The sequence below is a fragment of the Prenolepis imparis genome, unplaced genomic scaffold, assembly GCF_030444845.1.
Source record: "Prenolepis imparis isolate NDT839.2.m4 unplaced genomic scaffold, iyPreImpa1.0 SCAF_11, whole genome shotgun sequence".
Lineage (NCBI taxonomy): Eukaryota > Metazoa > Arthropoda > Insecta > Hymenoptera > Formicidae > Prenolepis > Prenolepis imparis.
The window spans coordinates 5,669,726-5,688,324 of NW_028141169.1; the positions used below are offsets into that span (position 1 = coordinate 5,669,726).

At 35.5% G+C, this 18,599-nt stretch overlaps 1 protein-coding gene across 3 annotated transcripts in view; it reads right to left on the reverse strand.

Annotated features, from left to right (window-relative positions):
- Nolo (ADAMTS-like no long nerve cord) overlaps positions 1-18,599 on the reverse strand; it is a 194,055-nt gene that overhangs the window by 80,814 nt on the left and 94,642 nt on the right. For all 3 annotated transcript variants that reach the window (XM_083049039.1, XM_083049038.1, XM_083049037.1), the window contains exon 2: positions 10,397-10,519. In XM_083049039.1, the coding sequence (XP_082905165.1) occupies positions 10,397-10,519 (123 nt within the window). The remainder of the gene's footprint in view (positions 1-10,396; positions 10,520-18,599) is intronic.

Here is an 18,599-nt window from a genome sequence, read left to right on the forward strand (position 1 = left end):
GAAATAAATATGAGAAAATCTACAACGCAAAGCAGAAAATTTAATATTTAATATTTCACTTTTAATATAATATTAATAATCGATGTTAACGATGATAAAATTAAATATACACAAGCTAATATTGATAAACAAATGTGTTGAAATTTCAACGGTACTTTTGTCATAATACGAAAGAGCGATTTAGTATTAATCAAATTCGATCGAACAATTACTTTAATACGTCAATGTTATACGAAATATTTCTATTACATTTCCGAATTAATACGATTTTGGTAGGTAATATCCGATGTCAAAACTCCTCTTAGTATCATTGTTTTGATACGCGCGTTTTGCGATTGTTATTTCAATATATTTCCGCGTCATTACGATTTGTAATAAATATCGAGACGAATCTTATATAAAATACATACGGTAACAGCTGCAGATACATAGGTATAATTTTCCAGAAATTCATTAGCGCGGCCCAAACGAAATGAACTTTAACGTAATGAATTTTACTATTCTCATGTATCCTAGATTATCCGCACGTGCATGGAACTATAGAACGCGCTTGTAATATCGACGAAAAACACCTTGCTAAGTGATATCACAAGTATGAGAAACTTTTCGAATAGAATAAATATCATTAATATTAGAAATTTAGTAGAGATCAAAATTATTAAATGTAATATTCAGATGTTATACTTAAATATATTATATTTATTCGAATCGATACAAATTTGCTTCAAATTTACTCCAAAAAAGCAGATACTTTTGTACAATTTTATAGGTAAATAAATATTTTACGCATATATATATATATTTAATGAATCAAAATTCGCGATTAATTATATTATAGCACTTATTTATTATACATATATGAAGGTATTTCGGAAGAAGTATTCCAGAACGCAGAGTCTACATGATATTCCGGCGGTATCCGCGCGATAAACTTGATCCCTCTTTAGTTACGACCTCGTGTCCGCTCTAATAGACGAGCAGCTGGATATTATTTTCGCGTGCCGCCGTAATTTCCGCGTAACGACGTTCACCGTTGCGGGAGGCAGAAAGGGAAAGGAGAATGGCGGGACGGCTAATTTAACTTGTCTGCGTTAGCGGATCCTCCGTTCGCGGATGTGAGAAGAAAAAAATGGATTCCACTCCGAGTTAATTTGCGAAGGCGCGGGGGCTCGCGAATCGATGCCGCGGGAGCTGTGAAATCCGCGATAGGACGGGGGGCAAAAGGGGGACGCGTTGGGGCCGGAAATCGCGTCGGGAGCCCACCGCCGGCGGCAGCGTACGGCGGAGAGGAAAGGAAGGTTATTACACGTCAGTCACACCTCCCTCAAAATTGCAAAAGTTTTATAAGACACAACGATATCCTCGCGCGATTACGTCTCGCGCGACTTATGGCCGGGGCTTTGTTATTGCGCGCGAGAGCCGACTCGCAAGTGGCTATATTGCGTCGTGCGAAACAAAGTACTCCGATTTCTAACTCTTCTGCCCCCTGCCTCCCCAACCCAACCCTTCCGGATACGAATCATCGGGAACACCGTTGGCGATTACACCCCAGCCAGCTAAGAAATTGCGGAGCGCTTAGGAACAACAGGAGAGATCTAATTGTAAGATTGTTTTGATAAACAATTGTTTGGGGGACTGTAGAGAAAATTGATCGCCGTGCTTGCGCCTCTGCTTAAATTAAGTATTATACGTGCGATTCAAGTGAATTTAAAATCAGAAGTACAGATTTATACATATAAATTGATACGTGTACCAGAGAATTATAACAATTATTCTTTTAGTTTTCAAGAAGTATATACATATATCGATTTTACTTTATCTGTGATAAGTTAATATAACGGGAAATTGACTGGATACATAATGTATTCTACCGTAATGGAAGAGAGTCGTAATTTTGTTTGAAGCTCGGAAAGAGTTACCTTGGAGAGTTGCACTTGTAACAAAATGTACGTTCAATATATATTTTTCATAAAAACAGTTTGCTTCTATACATTTTCTGTGTTAAAAGTAAAAAAAATTCCATTGTCTGTAATTTAATAGAAGTGGAATTGTATGAAATTTTCTCTTTTTCTTTCCTTTCTTTTTTAGAACTTTGAAGAATAATTATATTAAATAAGTGCTGATATATCATTTTCTTAACTTTAATCAAATATATATGCATGGAACAGAACTGTCATCGCATGGAGCTTTATGTTCTACATAATCTACATTAATAAAATTTTGGTAATAATGGAGTATCTTAAGACATCTGTATGAATATTACAATGAATATAAAGGCTGCAAATGCACAGACATACTCAGCACGTGGGGAGAATAAAATCCTTCGTAAAGCATATATTATTTCTGTTTATCCAGTATCGTAATCAATTTCGTGCGAAGAACAGATAATGGTATTGGTTTTCGATTAACGAATATCAACTAGATTGCAAAGTAGGAAATATTTATTCAGACCTTAAAATTTTCCTCGGTAAACACAAGAAAGATAGATATATCACGGTCCCAGTATCGCACTGCCGCCGAATAGCGTTAAATTAACAAATACGCATCCCCAATTTATACGAAAATATTTGGAGCGGAATTTCAATTATTTTGCCGTCTGGTCACCGTATGATTCGTAAAATTATTAAATTGCCAGAAGAGATAACTTGCTACTATGGCGTTGAAATACCATTAACCAGCTGAATGCGGTTAATGAAAATTTTCGAATTGATCGCGATATATATGTATACATATCGATCAGTCTTGTTTTAGCTATTAGATATATTATAAGTCTTTCTATGAGAAAATCTTAAATGAAAATTTTGTAAACGTCATCAAACATTTTATTTTTATTCATAGAAAATTCATTGAAAATTCAAAATTTAACCAACAAGGATGCTTTAAAAAAGAAAATAAATTCATTTACTTGTCTAGGATCTGATCCAAGGGGGATACAGATGGAAAGAGGGGCCTTAGCACATTCGCGCAGTTGCAATCGGGACGACGACTTTGCGGAGCGATGACGGATAAAGCGGTAACCGGGCGAAAGTTCGCGCTCGAGAGTTCGTCGGATGAGAATTATTCAAGGATTTTCCGGATAGTGCAATAACGTAGACTGCACGCCACCTTGAGAAATTAGCGGCATGAATTATAAATGAGACCAAGTTCTCGCCTGTTTATCTTCTTTAATGTCTCTTGGCGTTCCGTAGATACCGTATGCCAGACAATCTCGCGCATCTTGGAGGAGAACAATAACAATGTTATTCAAAAATCATGCGATTCGTTTGATGTAAGTTTCAATGCGCATGCTTTAACTTATGGGCATGATTCTTTTTCTCTTCTCTTTAAAAAATATTATCTAATATATAGAGTTAAATCGCAGAAGGGAAAATACACATAGGAAATATTTTAAAATTTTGTAAATCGCCGTTTAATAATCCTTATGAATTATCTTTCAAATGATAATTTTCTCAGTTTAGATTATGAGAAATAATAAAGATTTTTTTATAAAAAATTAATGGCAGGTTAAATTAAAAAAAAAGGGTAGATATTTGATTGCTAAATGATTATTTAAGTGTTATAACCATAAAAAACATTGTCTTGTCGACTCTTCATGTGTTTAAATCAAGAGAAAGTTAAAATAAAAAGGATTTTCAGATCAATATTTCTCAGTTTATGCGCAAAGCCCGCAAGGCACTTCGTATACAATATTACAAGCCCATATATTCCTACACGAATGTTTCATGTTTCACCAAACAGCTATGCATTTTGCAGATGCATGCTGGAAAATCGCGCGTCTTACACCGACCTGCACCGAAACATCATTAGTATCAGTTACGGTAATTTCTAGCCGTTTATCTTCTCAAGTTCGCTTCTCAAACACGCGCCGTTAAAGTAAGACGTTTCAGGGACAGTCCGTTAAGTCGCTTACGGTAATAATGTACAACCACGGTATAATACCTTCGAGCACCCGTTAAATGCAATTAGGCTGTTAGAGCGGAGCCGCGATAGTACTCGCGAATAGTGCCCCGTCGACAGTTTTCTACCCTCTTCATATCTGGCGAGTGCCACTAGAAGAGCATGAGGGGCGACAGTTTGTGTCATAGCGCGAAAAAAAAAGAGATTCGGATGTTCATTGTAACGGCACGCACGGACGAGCATCAGCGATTGCTTCGCGTTTTACAAAGCCACGCGTTGTCGTCAAGCAATTACGAATGTACTTTGTGTCATGTAACACATATGTGCGAATTTACATATACGGATAAATAATAATTTGTACATTTACAAAAAACGTACTGAGTCCTTTTATTTTTACGTAGAGCTCTGCGAAGGTATTTATTAACTAAACCAATTAAAAATATTTTCAAAAATAAAAATAAGTTGTATAATTTGTGTTATGCATATTCTCTAACTAACAATATTTATTAGTAATAAAAAAAAATATTGGTAAACGGCAACAATGAATAGCAACAGCATTACAAAGAGATTTCACCGCATGGAAATATCAGACTCGTTAATTTGGGTAAAATGTAGACACGCCAGCCAGGAAATTTGCTAATAATCTGCGTTTAAATTTGCATAGAGCGAATTGATTAATTTGGCAGCAACGAGCTATTTATATCCGTTCAAAAGTGGATCACGAGTATAAGGGGTATACCGCGGGTAATCCACAATATGGCGCTAAAAATAATTTATTAGCAGTCAATTACACGTAGCTTTGTGCTATTCTGCGATAATCGAACAAACCGTGTTAATTGTTAATATGGTCGAGAAAATTTAATCGGAGAGCGGCGCTGTAATTATCGTCCCCGTGACCCGCCATTATTTGCCCTCAAATGAGTTTCTCTTACGGTATCATGTATTTTATTATAAATCAAGATTAGAGAATTATATATTTTTATTTTTTTATTATATTATTTTCATATTACATGTAGCACAGTATGAAAATAGAGTGTAGACACATTAAAAATTAATTATATATTGGAAAATTAAATAAATATGTAAAATATGCATACATGCTTATATGTATATATATGGAGCAACTGTCTTTTATTTCAGAGGAAGCCAGATATTATATAGATATATAAATTTTTATTTTGTATTAAAGTGAATTTTTTCAACCAATTACTCGTACAAAATTGTTTATCTTGCAAACTGCCTATGTATTCGCCAATTGCAATCTATTTTCAATTTACCATTTTTAATCACCCGCGAAAATAAATCTGTGTAAAAACGAATATTTTTTGATTAATTTTTTTTCGTATTTGAAGATATTTTGTAAAAAATTTAATGTGTCTCTCGATTGAAATTGCGCATATATACGTCTTTGGGACTGCCGTATTTCAAGCTTCACATGCAAAGAGGAATTCATAAAGTCTGCGGATTCGACGCTATGTACAGGCGAGCACGTTCCACGGGTTATCCGGCGCCGCATTTTCTTACAAAAGCTCGACTATATTCCTTAGAAGATAAAGGGTTGGCACGGGTTTCGGATACGGACTGCACAACGTTGTCTACCGAGCGCACAATGAACTTCGTACACTTTAGGAAACGAAAAGAAATACCTCTTAAGAAAGCCGCAATACGGCACGCAGGCAAGAAACGAGAGTGAGTTAGTTTTTTACATTTGCGTAAATTAATCGACAAAAATGTGTGATCAAACTTTGAAAAAAAAAAAAATATATATATATATATATACATCTACATATATATATTTTTTTAATTAACACGCGGAACCAATTTCAACATCGGAATCGTGAGCAAATACACAATTTAAATAACGGTAGCCAAATGGATTGACCAATCCGACCGTACCAATCAGTCGCGCAAATGTATCTCTAATCAATACTATTACCATTCTGGCAAAGTAATTCGGTTTATATCGACGCTCGCAATCTCGGGGCTTGGTTGGTTTTTCGCGACTCGGTCGTCCTCGGCCGAATTTTCCGCGCTCGCTCGGCAAAACTTCGCGAGATACACATCTCATCGGGTATTCGCGATGGTAGCGGAGCGGAACTCCTGAAAACACGTACGCCGAAGACAAACGATATTTCGATACTACCACGACATCCTAATTCGCTTTTCAAATCCGCCTTATATGCGGGAATCTACGCCGAAAGCACTCGCAAAGTTAGTTTTATATTCGCTGTCGCAATGCAATCACCGAGAAACAGTGAAATATCCTGAGGAAATATACTATATACACATACATATATACACAATTTCCTATGCGGAATATGATTTTATTTTTCTTATTCGGATTGTTACGCTTATATACGCGAATATCGAAAATATTTTTAGTCACGAAATATTCGAGATTAATCGCACTTGGCTTGCAAATATTACGTGATCGTATACATGCAAATTTAGCATATTTTGATGAGTCGCTCGTATTTTTTTTGTTAGAATACGCAAAAACCAGAGCCCATAGTATCCTTGATAAAATGAAGAACGCGTGCGAAAAAGCATAATTTGTTCGAAGCAGTTATATAACTAAACTATTCATTGTACACATCGTAGCCTTTCATCTGTACTTTTATAAGAGCATAGCCGACGAGTAATCACTCATCTTAAAAAATAGCCTGCTCACTTAAACACACTTTGATGGAAGAAAGCGATTCTTTCATAGCTGCTTTCATTCAAACGCGAGTCATTAGTTTATACAATCATTCCTCGAGTCTTCGCGAAAAGATGCAGATTCGCAAGATGCAGTTGCGAAAAAAAATTAAGGAAAAAAAAAAAAAAACGAGATAGAAGAAAATCGAAATATTGCGCGGTTAGTGACTTTCACAATCAGTCTTTTCGCAGATTCGTCCTTCGACGATCGCGCGAAACGCGATTCGGCAAAAAGGTACCTGACAGTTTTGCAAGTTTTACGCGCGACGAGCGCGTATCCGATCGTCGAGAGCGAAATGACAGGCGGAATAAAAGTGTCGGTTTTAACCGGGACCACCAAGCCAGGGCACATATCAACGGCATCGCGTGGTGCCGTAAAACTGGCCACATATTTTTCGAATGTCTCGAGCGCGCGATTGTGTTTTACGAACTCGGCAACGACTGCCGCTCTTTCGATCTGAATTATTCGCTACGCGAAATTTCTCGGTTTCATCGTTTCGGACAGTCGCGTTACGCGAAATACTATTAAAGCGCATTATTGAGAACGTTTTCGCGGTGAACTTGTATCTTTTCGTTCTAATGACAAAACAATTGTGAATCAAAGTCAAATTTGCAATCGATCGATTTTATGCCGAGAACTTTGTATCTATTAAGTATCTAGCGATTGTAATGATCTTTTAAAAATCTATTCTCATTCTTTATTATTAATCGTTTATGTATAGTCTGGTAAAAATTCAATATTTATTTATACTCTCATTACTATAAGCTTTGGAACGTAATACGTATATGATGGATTTTCTAAGATTGTCGGATCTCATCATTGGAAAGAGCCCCGAGTATTTACATTCCGCGATTCTGTATCAAAAATCCCTCCCAAAGTATTCTGATATCACGAGGAAGATACTGCAATATCGTCGATGATCATACATGCATGTAAAAGGCAATTTTTCTCCTCGTAACAACATCGGTGATAAAGTTAAGATTCGAATGTGTATTATTGCGATGTGTATTGTTCGAATATTTAAGAAAGAAAAAAAAATTTCAAATATTAAAGAATGAAGCAAAATGTAGCGGACGTAACGACTCGCTTGGAAATCGCTTCTCCAGCTTTGTAAGATAAAAGTTTGTACATATATTTTTGTAAACGGTGACGTGTAGCTGCGCGTTGCGCGAAAGATTCTCTTTTATTCTCTTCTCCTTCGCTGCAAAACAAGGCCCATGACGAGATTCAGCGAGATACTTTCTTGTTTCACGTTATCCTTCGGCTCTCCGAGAGATTGCGATTACTCCGCGAGACAGCGGAATTTACGAAGTACGCCAGGCAATTTACATGTACTTTGCAGTTTCCGGCCAGACACTCTCTCTCGCGCCGGTTACGCTCGTATACAGCCAAACTATAACGGCAACTCGTGCTCGCCTGCGTGTAATCGTGTGTAGAAATGATTTAGAATATCGGGAAACAGCGCGAGAGTGCATCCGCAGGTATGGCTTTAACGTCACCTAACCGTATCCGCCCAGTGAGATACTAACGGCAAAGGAGCGTTACGTACGACTCGATCTCCTACGCGCCGGGCTATTCTTACTATGCGCTACTGCCGAGAAATGCGCCAGTAATGCTCTCCTTTCCGCGCTTTCTCTCTCTTTCTCCTGGGCCCCACTTAGAGAAATGTAAACTCCTTATCTCATCGTGAAAAACAAAACGCGACACGATGGTGTGTAGCATCAGGGGTCTTAACCAAGTTAGCTCGTTGAATGTTTTCATAATTAATATTAAGTAGCATACAGTCATCAAAATCGTTTTACCTTAATCGTTATTAATATAATATAAAAATAATTAATAAATTTATATACAATATAATTATACATTAAACTAAATGATATATGCATAAAAGAGAAAACAAATTTTATTAAATGAAAAAATATGATTAAATGTATATATTTAAGCAATTGATTCTTTTAATATTTTTCTATTTGTTTGAAATTTATTTCTCTCGATCCGACAATCATATATATATTTCATCAGTCGCGATTGATGGTATCAATGTCGCGGTAAAAGCACTTGTAAAAGCGCATATGTAATAGCGCGACGACGATTTCCCGTGCGGAAATTGAACGACTGCAATGTACTTTTCAAGTTAATCTGCGCGCGAGTACGTCGGAAAAGTACCGTCCAACTAGATGTATATCAGGCGAAACCCTGTTTAACTATTACGCAGTGCCCGGAACCTACAGCGAGCGACCCATCATAGCAGTCACATGCGGTCGGAGCTAATTGAAGAGTCCAGCACCGGAAAAGCGTGTCCCACGTTAATCATTCCACTATCAAGGGATGTAATGAGATCGGACCAGGGCAATTTTTCAACTTTAATATTAAGTAGCTTTTATTAGTACCTCTCATACTGTAACTGTCTTGTGACATATACGAAACGACGATAAAAAATATGGATTAAAATGTACGGTGTAGGAAACCTGGCGTTCTATAATTTCATTACTTCTCTTAATGATAAAATATAGTAAAATTCCCCGATGCACGAAGTTTACTAAATGAGAACGCTACAAAAATTTTATGATTCCTCTGTCAAAGTAATATTTTAACTTGTTAATTCTAGACTGCATAAATCTATTCGTAATTTTAGAGAAATGTAGTTTGTCCATTCTCGTATATTTAGAGATATGAAAAATTGTAAAAAAAGAATTTTATATTATCTCTATTGCAAAATTTCATGCGACATAGAAAATGATCTGCAGGTTTAGACATTTTTAAAAACAGAATCGAAAATCTATTAAAAACTAATATATATTCTCGTAAATCTTCTTAATTAACAGGAAAATAATTTTTATTACTCCGATAATTTTAAATATTAATTGTTGATCTGTCTTCTGACACTTAAAAACGGTAAATTGACTTTAAATATTTATAATTCTTACGAAAAAAATTAAGTCTGAGAAAAGAATTCTTAATGCTACAAAGAAAATCTGATATATACAGCATAAATTTTTAAAGAACGAGATTTTTCGTCTAAATAATAAATTTTGCGAGAAAATTTTTCGCGCATATATCACGTCATATAGTGTTCACGTACGACCCGGATATCACGTCATGCGTAATAAGCAGCGGAAACAACAACACGCATATTCTCTCTTATATAAGTATATTCACTCTTGTATATGTATATGTATATTCACATTTCCATTGGTATCTATTTAAGCGCGACCCGAAAATAACGTCGCGAGGACGCCAGAAGGATCCGATGACGTCAAAAGAATGATAACTTAAAACATTCCTCGCAAACTCGGAAGCACCGGATAAAACTCCGGCAAAGTTATCCAGGTGGTAAGGTAAAAGCACGGCTTTGCGGACGCGCGACAACACAGTTGTCCGATTTCTGCGACCCATTTCCGTCGGCGGTCGACGTGAATAAAGATGTTTATTTTTCCCGGTGCTTTTCCAGTAACATTTCCCTCTTAGCTTTCCTTCCCACGCGTTCTCTTTTTCTCTCTCTTTTTTTTTATTTTGCATTTCTACGAATTTCCCGCCTTTTCGTTGCCTGTCTCCTACGTGCGGTTGGCACTTGTATAGACACGTCATTCAAATCGCGAGATCGAGCATGAGCAGCGAGTCGTTTTGCCCTTTTCACCGCCTCCTCTGTGAACCAAGGCCGCCAATTCTTCAAGCTTTCGATCCGATGGAAAACGAGGGATTACCCTCCGAACTGATTACGAAAGCCCGAACGCACATGTCACGCGGAGTAAAGCAATCGCGATCGACAAAGAAAACGAGGGTCAGAAGATATCGTTTTACCTGATCTACGGCGTCGGTCGCGGGGTTGTTGCTGATGTTGCTGATCTCCGAGGCATCCTCTGAGGTGATCGAATGATCGTCGATCGTACTGTTATCGCTCACGACGAGGCCTAGCAGGCATATCTGTAAGAAAATCGAAAGATGGCTTGCATTAATGAAAGTTATTAAAGATAAATTGACAAATATTTCACTCATATTCAATGAATAATAGTGGCGCGTCAATTTGTTCTACTCTCGTTAAAATATAGTGTTTTAGCCTTTACAATAGATAACAATGAATCCTGTCTCCATAGAAAATTTATGCCGAGGATTGCCGAAGGAATAAAAAGTCACGGTCTAGAATAGTGCACGAGATCAGCAAATCGGGTTTATAACACATGCTGAAGAGAGTCGAGAAGATGAAATTTGCGTGTATCCGACAATGCTATTGCAAACAATCATGCATGTTATTTTATCGGATATTACGTTACGTAATCAGCCTTCAAGAGAGACTATAAAACGAATCCCTAAAAAATCGCTAGTTTTGATCGTAATTCGAATAAAGAATATCCATTTTCCACGACAAGATATATATATACATACATATATGTATATAGTATAATATGTAGTGTACGGTGTACATAACAGGGGATGATATCGAGCGGACATTAGTCGCCGAGTCCGGACGTCGTTCGGATTGGCCGCGTGTATCCGTGCGGAAGCTGCAGCAGTTGCAGTCTCCGCAACCTTCCCGTTGGAAGACGCAATTCGTTTCCGCGAGCCACGGCGAGCAACAACAAAGTAAATCCGGTCGGCCGTCGCCGGGATAAAAGAGTGCGCAAGAAGGAGCAATTTAATTGTGGCCGGAGCACCGTCCGAAAACGGATATCCACTTTCTGGTATTACGCTACAAGGAGAGAAACTTTTATAACAAACCCCTTCCACCCGCCAATGTCGCCCTTTTCCAACCGCTCACGTAGCGCTCGTTTCCCCGAAACCAAATTTCCCAACCCCCGGCTGAAGGGATTCATATTTTACGATGGTCTCCGCCGCCATCGCCGGTGCATAATACATTTTTGTCGAAACAATCGCGGCTGTCTGCCGCGGAAACATTAGTCACGAGCACATAACGATTCAATCTCGCTGGATTACGGCGATAACGGGGACAACATTTTATCAGCAATCGCTTGAATAGAAATAAAACGTGTAAATCTAATAAATAACGATGATTGAAAGTCGCGAATATCACGACAATCGCAAAGTATTACAGTTTCATTTTTTATCCTATACTAAGTCTTGTTATACATTAAATCACAATATTATCCTTGTCAAGAATTGTCCATGCAACTTTTGATTTATGGGATTAAATTTCCTTTCCTTTTAAAAATTTACATCGAGAATCTGTATAAAAATCAGCAATTTTCTTAATTGCGCAAATATTTGTACACATTGTAAATATATTCCCCAATTAGATTTTCTCATTGTTCGAAAGACATCGTTGCTGAATGTTAAATATCGCATTGTTCGTCTTTGAAATATTAGACTCCTTTCGTCGTCGTGACTTACACAAAGGAATTCCTGCGCGACGATGAGAGAACGCGTTGGTATATTTTATGGTACTCAACTCTCTCACTTTCTCTCTCTCTCTCTCTCTCTCTCTTTCTCTTTCTCCGCGTGTGCTTCATTAAAGCCTAACACACGAAAGGAATATACGCCAGAGTAATCAGCCGATGTGTATATTTGGTCGTTCGCGCACGTCCCGCGAGAGTATATATTCGTACCGCTGCGTATTCGTTTAACGTCGGCACGTGACATATGCACGACGTATACCCGTAAAGATCCGTCGACGAACGAAGTTTAAGGTCTACGCTGCAACGTTATTAGCGATAAATTTAGGAGGCTCGAGCCGCCCTATAATTAAAGGTAAACGGTCGGCGTCTCTCTCGCGGGCCCTTAGAAAATGAACTCGTACAGATTAAGATTAGTACGAGGAAGAGTACCACGAAAGAGCAGGTATTTTGTTATGGGCCCCGTAACGCTTACAAACGTATGCTTTTCAGGCTGTTATTAGACGGATTTGATTAAATGGTGAAGAAGATGCGATATCGGTGATCGTAAGTTACTGTAATATCATGATTTTTTAAGAAAGATTTTGTCTTTTTTAAAATTCTCAACAGTTATATTTATTATTTTGGCATGTGCAAAAAGAGTATGCAAAATTGATGGATCGCTCTTTTACTTATTCGTCTATAATTGTAGTTGTTTTATTTTTGAAACTCTTATGGACGTGCTTCATATGAGAAATTTAAATATCAAAAATTTTAAATATAAAGCATCACGGATATGAAACTCATCTATATATTATTCACTAGAGTTTGAAATTTTCAACGTGGATTTATTTCAGGCACAGAGATGCTATAAAAGACAATAGAAGAAGATTATAAATAATAAATGGTGACTATAGAAAAATAACAAAATTAACGCCCAATTTTAATTAATAACTAAATTTGTATGGTGGGATACAAACAGTATTATTAAAGATTACTGCGGATAAAATGTTTATCGTCAGTAATTATCAGTTTTCTCAATGCGCAATTGGTATATCATCAAGAACTATATTTTAATACTAAGACATCATTAACTATCACTTAGGAAAATCATAATTATCGATTCAGCCGACCACCTGTATCGTTCCTCTGCAATCAACGACTTTCTTGTAGCTCCGACAGCGAGAAAATTATAGTGATCAGGCGTAAAGCGGTCGAACGGATTAATCATAGCGATCGAAGTCACGGTAATTAATATACTTGAGCACTGATATGATTTAAAAAACGGCCCATGTATCTATTCGATATATAAGCTCGCGCGGAATGCAGAAACTTCCAAATAATACTGCTTCAATGTTTTATACATATAATAAAAAATATCAAAACTATAATAAAATCAATATTTATTGAAGCATGTATTTTTACAAAATTAATTAGAAGAAATATAGATAAAAAAAGTTTTTTGAAAATTAAACAGTAGTATAAAATCGATATCTTGAAGATTAATGAGAAAACTATCATAGAAAATTAAAAAAGCAGCATCAATGATTGTATCGTTTTGATTCAGTCATTTCTCTGGACATTTTCAAAAATTAAAGAGGCGGATAATCTGAATCTTACAATATGCAATATACATTGTCGACGTTATCAGCGTAAAATAGTACGTGCGTAGAAACGCAAGGCTAGCTCGTGTAACGGAAAAGCAATCGCGAACGCGAGATTCTCATCTATCGGCGTGAACTCGATCGAATGTGAAACTGGGCTTAGCGCGCGAAATTTATGTCCGACACGGGACGGCTAACGAGGCGTCGGCTCGATGCCGTTTAATTCTTATCTGACCTCTTGATTGGCTCGCGTGCCGCGCGCGGATTAACGCCGTCGGACCACATTAATTCCAGTAATTAACTTGGCCTCGCCTGTGCTTGACCAAAGTTCGACGCGGACTACCCCTTCAGGATCGAAACTACCATAAACTAACATGCACACGTCGCCCTCGATAATGCGAGTAAAGCGGCAAACCATCGAGAGGATATAAATTTCTCCCTTATTTCCGTCCATTCACTCTTGACGAAGCAAGTTAATCGAAACATATCACGAAAAGCAGGTGCGATAGTGTCACACGCGTAGTGTGTTTATACATATAATGATAAATCGCGTAAAAAAATTTATTAATCTCTGATTAAATAAATTTGCAGCAAACGCACGAAACGCTAGTAAAAAGCCCGTTTCAAAATGTAAACTTTAGATAACATATTATTATATGTGCGCTATTTGATAATTTTAATATTTTTAGAGAGAATCATTATGTGTCCTAAAAAAGACCATAATTCGAATCTAACTCATTTATATTAAAAAGTAATTTTACATGCGTTCTACGTAATCATCCTTTAAACATCTCTTATACGTTGCAATATTGCAATGCGTGATATTCGTGATGTTATGTGAATTGTTTAGCTTAACGATGCATTGTAATTTACATGCGCGCACGATTTATGGTATAGCAATTAATGCTGAATTGCATAGCATTACAAGATACGTTTCAACATCGCAATTAAAATTGATCGTTTGACATGACAATCTTTAATCCTGATTAATGAATGAAATATCTATGAAGAGACTGATTAGACCTTTTTAAATGAATAAGTACACGGTTCTCTTCGCCTCATATTTATCTTTTTACAAACGAGCTCTTAAAATCAACCGAGAAATATGAATTTACGAATATCTCCGTCCATCGGTTATCGAGGAATTTCTTTTCGTCGCTGCATAAAGAGGGAAGAAGAGGAATGTACTTCTATTTACAGGAGGAAAAACACGGGTTTGTACTTTGCGTCACGGTGTGAATAAAATTAATTTTCAACCGGAATTGCACAAAAGCGACACGAAGGCACGTGGCGACGTATCAAGAAGTTGTACTAAAAGGACCCTCGTGTTTTCAGATTAGAACCTCCGCCTACGTTTACGTAATCTGAATACGAGTAGCACAGTGCATTTATTCATGAAGGAGAAAAAGATAACGTATAGCATATGCACGTGTACAGTGATAATGGCGAGGAGAAGGTCCAGATGTTTAAACAAAATCGAATATTTTAAATTCTTTGAATATAATCTTATATAAAATTATATAATATCTTATATATAAAATTGATATTTAAGACCAAAGAAAGTTTCAAAAAATTTTCAACAAATAATCTTGGATTATTTAGATTATAAACACTTTAATTGTAATTTTATTTAATATTATTCGATTTTTAAGAAAAATTATGTGAATTTGGTATTTTTATGCATGCATAAATATAGTTTGCTCTTACATATATGTACGAGTTTTCAATATAAATATTGATAACCAATTATAAATAATACTGTCCTATATAAATTTTGCCATTTTTGCCATTTTGTTGCTAAAAAATATTTCCTTTACGTTTATTATAAAAAAAGTCGCGATTATATTTTTTACTATTTGCAAAAATATTGCTATACATTCTCTCAGCTTCGTTTATCTATTATTTTAATCTCGGATATAAAAATCGTGCTGCATCGCTCGTTTCAATTAATTATATTAATAAAACATTTATTGTATATATGGAACTATTATATATATTTCCCAATTAAATTAATTTTTCTACGCAAACTATTAAATCCGATTGTATGTTACGTGAGCGCTTTTATGGATATTATCGTACACATCCATGCGAATATATTCACACGAGAAAGCGCAAAAAGTTCGGAAAAAAAAATAATATTTAGAATCTTGGAAAATATAAAAGAATTAAATGCGATATACCGTAAAACGAATTTATAGCGAACGCGACAATTAGTTTGCTAGTTCATTCCTACTTGCATAATAACAAAAAAATATGCTCGCATGTAATCACGTATACAGTTGAAAAACAGCGCGAGAAAGAGAAAAAGAGCAGAAATCGTATGAAAGATATATCATAGCCGGCAACGCCTTAATCTCTCGTGTCCGACAATACGCTTATTCATAATGCATTTTAATATATAATGCGATCGTATAAAGTGTGTGCATCCGTTTGTTGGAACTAACGCTTTTACGCTATTATGAAAATCGACTAGTGAAAAACGATTCCATCGTATACCATCGATGCATTTCTCCGGACTTATTCGGAATAAACTGATTTAATGTACAGCCTGGTATATGCATTCAAACAGTACATATTTATCGAACACATTGTCTCCAGAATCGTACGAGATAATATAAATGGCACGCGATGCTTGCTGTTTTATCCTTATATTAATTTTCATACATATGGAATTGATATATTTTCTCGTTGATAACAATCATATATAATTTAATTATATTTGTGTGATTTATAAAAATAAATATAAAAAGTAAAATTCGTTTTAATTCGTTACTTTTCGAAAAGATTATTTAGACAGTTTTAACATTATATCTATATATTCTATTTTTAAATATTGTATTTTTATTGTTTTATTTTATCGCTTTCTCTCTCTCTCTTTCTCTCCTCCTTCTCTTTCTCTCTCTTATAATATTATGAAATATTATTTACTTATTGCTTGTAAAAATCGAAAACGTAAATCGATAAACAGTTTGAGTGCAACAATTTGTCGATGATATTATTCGTTCAAGCTAAGGAGCATCGAGTAGCACTTTTGCCAGACGAACAAAGTTTTCAAGTCAACGTAAGTCTGTTGTCATGGATCGACAACCATGAAAATCGTTATGACGCTTTGTAAAGATTTTCGGACGGACTTTTCGCAAGATTGTCGCTTAAAAGCGCCGAGTTCGTCGATATTGAACTAGCTGCAGAGGATAAGGAGCACTTCAGAACCCTAACACGGTATATTATATTCAGGAGTCTCGACAAAAGTAGCGGTTACGAGTCGATGAAACTATCCTCCTAGAAGATGTAGTCGTTTTCCATACCTGCATAATATACATATATGCATTTATGTGCGTAACATTTTCTGATGCTTCAGATAAAGTGGATACGATAAGATATTATGATCATTCTCTTTTGTATTACAAGCTTCTGTATTACATTTCCTTTTGACGTTATTATGCGACGTAAGTTATTATCCTCATGTATATAGAACGTTCTCTTGAAATTAACTCGTATATATTTTCTCTGCTAGAAATATTACATTGTACTCGTAGATGTATATGTATAGTATAATATATATATAGGTATATTCAAATACGATGTTTGAGCAAAAAAAACTAGCTTTTTTACCTGTGCTAAATTTTAAAATGTAAAATCCCGCTGGAGCTCCATTTACAACCGTTTATTACTCACAACTTTATTAGTAATAGTTTTTAACAATTTTTTAAAACTATTAACCGGTTTTAAAAATCCCATAATTAATTAATATATATTGAAAAATTCTGAACATTTTTTTATATGTATAATTCAAATATAATTTTTTTTTAATATAACAACATTTCGTATTTGTATACCGTACGCGCTTGAACTGAGAGAAAAAAAACCCAAAGAAAGGACAAGATCGACGATCACGATTGAAATCGAAATGTTACGTGTAAGCTGTGCTCTGTGGAACGAAGTTTGATTTTATGGCGACGACTACGGGCATCCTCCATAAATCATACTTCGCTTCGCTGATAGTCTAGCAAAGTCAAGCCCTCGATGGCCCGTGGGCACGACAGTCTGTTTAGATGTTGTATAATCGAGAAATCATTCAGGACGAATCAAACGTAACACGAACGTTTAATCGAAGAACGAACGAGACTCTTTATTACAAAAGAATAACGGCGGTAATATCACTTTATGGTATCTCAAAGTTAGATCAAATTAAGAAGAAATTTAACAAAGTATGCTTTATGCAAAATTTCTTTAAGGTAAAAATGGCAAAAGCAAAGTGAAATGCATATCATATGTCATACATCGCGCAAAAAATGTTCAGTATTATTCTATATTCTATTTCAAATGTGAATTTAAAAATAAGTGGAATATTTCTGGAATATTATAATTTCTTTTATTCGGTATATATCATTCAATATATGTAATTTATTCCACAAATCTGTGGAAAGTAGATCTCTCTTGTTGAATTATTTATGAACTTATTTTTACTTTAACTTCTCCAGTACTTACTAATTTCATTATAATAGCTTGTTTTTGCAATTTTATCAACATGCCCCAAAAAACTAAATCACATAAATTTTTTTTAATGAAAAATATTAATTATCTACATCAAGAAATATAATTTTTTTACATTAAATATTGTATCTAATATTATTGCTTGCTGATTAATAACATATATTTTTAAAACTTGTATAATCTTATTTTGTAATATCGCATGTCAATAATTACAGAGTATCGTTAAAAATTTATTATTGAAAAAATATTTTTCCTATAATGAATTAGAATCAAAAATATGAAACTTTAAGCTGTTTTAACATATAATTTATGTAAATAACATTTAGCTTCGACAAATTTTATTTAAATAGATACATGAGCTGTATCGGGAGAAAAAAACTCGAGAGAGATTTTGTTATTTTTACAGAGATCCATAAAAAGTGTCACTTTTTATTCCGGATCATTTACTTAGTCAAAATCTCAGATATATCGAGCCTCACAATCTAGTAAATTACCTCGATGTTCGTGCGCGCTGTGTAACCGCCCAATAGTTAGACGATAAAATCTCCATGGACCTCCCAGTCCAGAGCTGTTTTTCTC